General features: G+C 41.5%; 1 protein-coding gene across 1 annotated transcript in view; it reads left to right on the forward strand.

The window, feature by feature from the left end:
- Positions 1-425: 425 nt before the first annotated feature.
- GLT6D1 (glycosyltransferase 6 domain containing 1) overlaps positions 426-2,824 on the forward strand; it is a 13,271-nt gene continuing 10,872 nt past the window's right edge. The window contains exons 1-2 of the mRNA XM_011957311.1: positions 426-666; positions 767-843. Of these exons, the coding sequence (XP_011812701.1) occupies positions 773-843 (71 nt within the window). The 5' untranslated portion in view covers positions 426-666; positions 767-772. The remainder of the gene's footprint in view (positions 667-766; positions 844-2,824) is intronic.

The following is a 2,824-nucleotide window of genomic DNA, read 5'->3' on the forward strand; positions in this document are numbered from 1 at the left end:
TGGTGGCTGAGGCAGGAGAATCGCTTGAACCCAGGAGGCAGAGGTTGCAGTGAGCCAAGATCCTGCCACTGCATTCCAGCCTGGGAGACAGAGTGAGACTCCATCTCAAAAAAAAAAAAAAAAAGGAAAATCAGAGAATCAGAGACCTGCATTTTGTGTGGACGCACAGCCCAGTGGCATGCTCCCGATGGGCTTGTAAACCAAATCTCATGTGAAGCCTCCATCACAAACTCAGGCACTGGTGAGAGTCCAGATTTCCATCTTAAAGTCTAATGCTTTTAACTTAGACTTCATTCCCTGTTTACAAGATCTACCTTTAAGAGCACTTGTAAATTTTTCGACCAGCATAGTCTGGGAACAGATGACTCCTCTTATGATCTCAGTAAGGAAGAAAGAATAAAAAGTCGACTTTGGGGGAAGAATACATTATCCTAGGTCAAGATGACTTCCTCATCAAGACCTCATTCTGTTTTCACAGCCCTGCAGTGGAGAGCTTTACTGCGTTTCTTTTATGCAATCAAGGCAGACTTTGATACAAAAAGTCAGAGTGCATGTGAAGCTGGCCCACAAGGAACAGTCAGCCTCGGGCACTTGAAGGAGAAGAGAGGCTTCCCTATTCAAGTCACTGTCTCCTGACAGCTGAACATTCTAGAAGCAACCTCTAAGGTTGGTGTCCAAGGCCCATACATTAACTCGTTGTTAGAAGATGACAAATATGTCATTTTTTATTGATTAAAATCTAATTTTTTTCTCCCTTTTTCCCTAGGAGAGAATGAATTCCAAAAGAGTGCTGTTATTGGTTTTATTTGCTTTTTCACTGATGTTGGTTGAGCGTTATTTCAGGTAAATATAAAATATTGATGAATCATGATCTTTAGTGATTGGCAGAGGTGGTTTTAATTTAATTTAGTTTAATTTAATTTAATCTAATTTGATTTAATTTGATTTAATTTTTGAGACAGGGGCTTACTCTGTTGCCTAGGCTGGAGTGCAGTGGTGCCATATTAGCTCACTGCAGTCTTGACCTCCCAGGCTCAAGCGATCCTCCCACCTCAGCCTCCTGAGTAGGTGGGACTACAGGCACATGTCACCACACACAACTAATTTTTGAAATTTTTTTGTAGAGACCTGTGTTGCCCAGGCTGGCAGAGATAATCTAAACTGCTGAGTTTTGTCCAAAGATATCAATACTACTCTCTAAATAAATCAGAAGTTCGTCTTTGTGGGACAAAGGAAAATATACATATTTTAATTATTTCATTGTTAAACATTCAACAATTATTTATTGAGTGCCTTCTAGGTGCCAGGCTCTATTCTAGGTGCTGGGGATGCAGTGGTAACTAAAGTGCCTGTCCTCAGGGAGCTTCCATTCTATTTAGAGAAGGTAGACAGTAAACACACATGAAAGACAATGCCAGGGATATAATATTTTATAAAACAAGCATAATAAAAAATAAAGGTAGGCATGCCATTTTAGAGGAATTATAAACTGTCTCAAGTTTCCGTCTTTGTGTTTAATGTAAAAAAGACTAAAGTCAACCTGTGTCTATGCATATAGAAACGTGTACTAGAAGACACATCTGTAAACCTGCTGATATGGTTTAGCTGCTTTCCCCACCCAAATCTCAACTTGAATTGCGTCTCCCAGAATTCCCACGTTTTGTGGGAGGGACCCAGGGGAGGTAATGAATCATGGGAGGCCGTCTTTCCTGTGCTATTCTCGTAATAATGAATAAGTCTCATGAGATCTGATGGGTTTATCAGGGGTTTCCGCTTTCGCTTCTTTCTCATTTTCTCTTGCCTCCCTATGATTCTCTTGCCTCCCTATGATTCTGGGCCTCCCCAGCCACATGGAACTGTAAGTCGAATTAAAGCTCTTTTTCTTCCAAGTCTTGGGTATGTCTTTATCAGCAGCATGAAAACAGACTCATACATCTGTTAATATTCTCTCATCCAGAAAAACTCAAATTCTTGCCTTCTCTGCACCACTCCTCATGGTCTTCCTCATAAGCAATGCGGTGTTTCCAGAGGCTATTTGAACAGCAGTAGTATCATGAGAGATAATGGTTTTTGAAAATGAAGGCTTTGCACAATACGTAACTGGTAAGGGACTTGTATCCAAAATATGCAAAGAGCTCTTAAAATTCGACACTAAGGAAACAAACACCTGAATTTAAAAATTAAATATTGGCTTTTAAAACATTTAAAAATGAGCAGAGGAACTGAATAGAATCTCACAAGAGAAGATATACCGATGGGAAATAAACAAACGCCAAGATTCTCAGTCTCCATTTGTCATCAGGGAACTGCAATGAAGACAGGAGATACCACTACACACCCATTAGAATGGCTAACACCCAAAAATCTAAAATCTGAAAACCAGCTTCTGGTAAGGAAGTAGAGCGACAGGAACATTCATTCATTGCTGGTGGGAATGCAAAATGGTACTGTGGAAGACAGTGTGGCAGTTCCTTAGAAAGCTAGACAGAGCTTTATCACGCCATGGAGCAGCTGTGCTCCTAGGCATTTAGCCAACTGATTAAAAAACTTACGTCCACACAAAACCCTACACAAGATGTTTATTTTTTTGAATTTTTTTATTTTTTTGAGATGGAGTCTGGCTCTGTCGCCCAGGCTGGAGTGCAGTGGCCGGATCTCAGCTCACTGCAAGCTCTGCCTCGTGGGTTTACACCATTCTCCTGCCTCAGCCTCCCGCGTAGCTGGGACTACAGGCGCCTGCCACTGCGCCCGGCTAGTTTTTTGTATTTTTAGTAGAGACGGGGTTTCACCGTGTTAGCCAGGATGGTCTCGATCTCCTGACCTC

Source organism: Colobus angolensis, unplaced genomic scaffold (genome assembly GCF_000951035.1).
Source record: "Colobus angolensis palliatus isolate OR3802 unplaced genomic scaffold, Cang.pa_1.0 Scaffold44, whole genome shotgun sequence".
Classification (NCBI taxonomy): Eukaryota; Metazoa; Chordata; class Mammalia; order Primates; family Cercopithecidae; genus Colobus; species Colobus angolensis.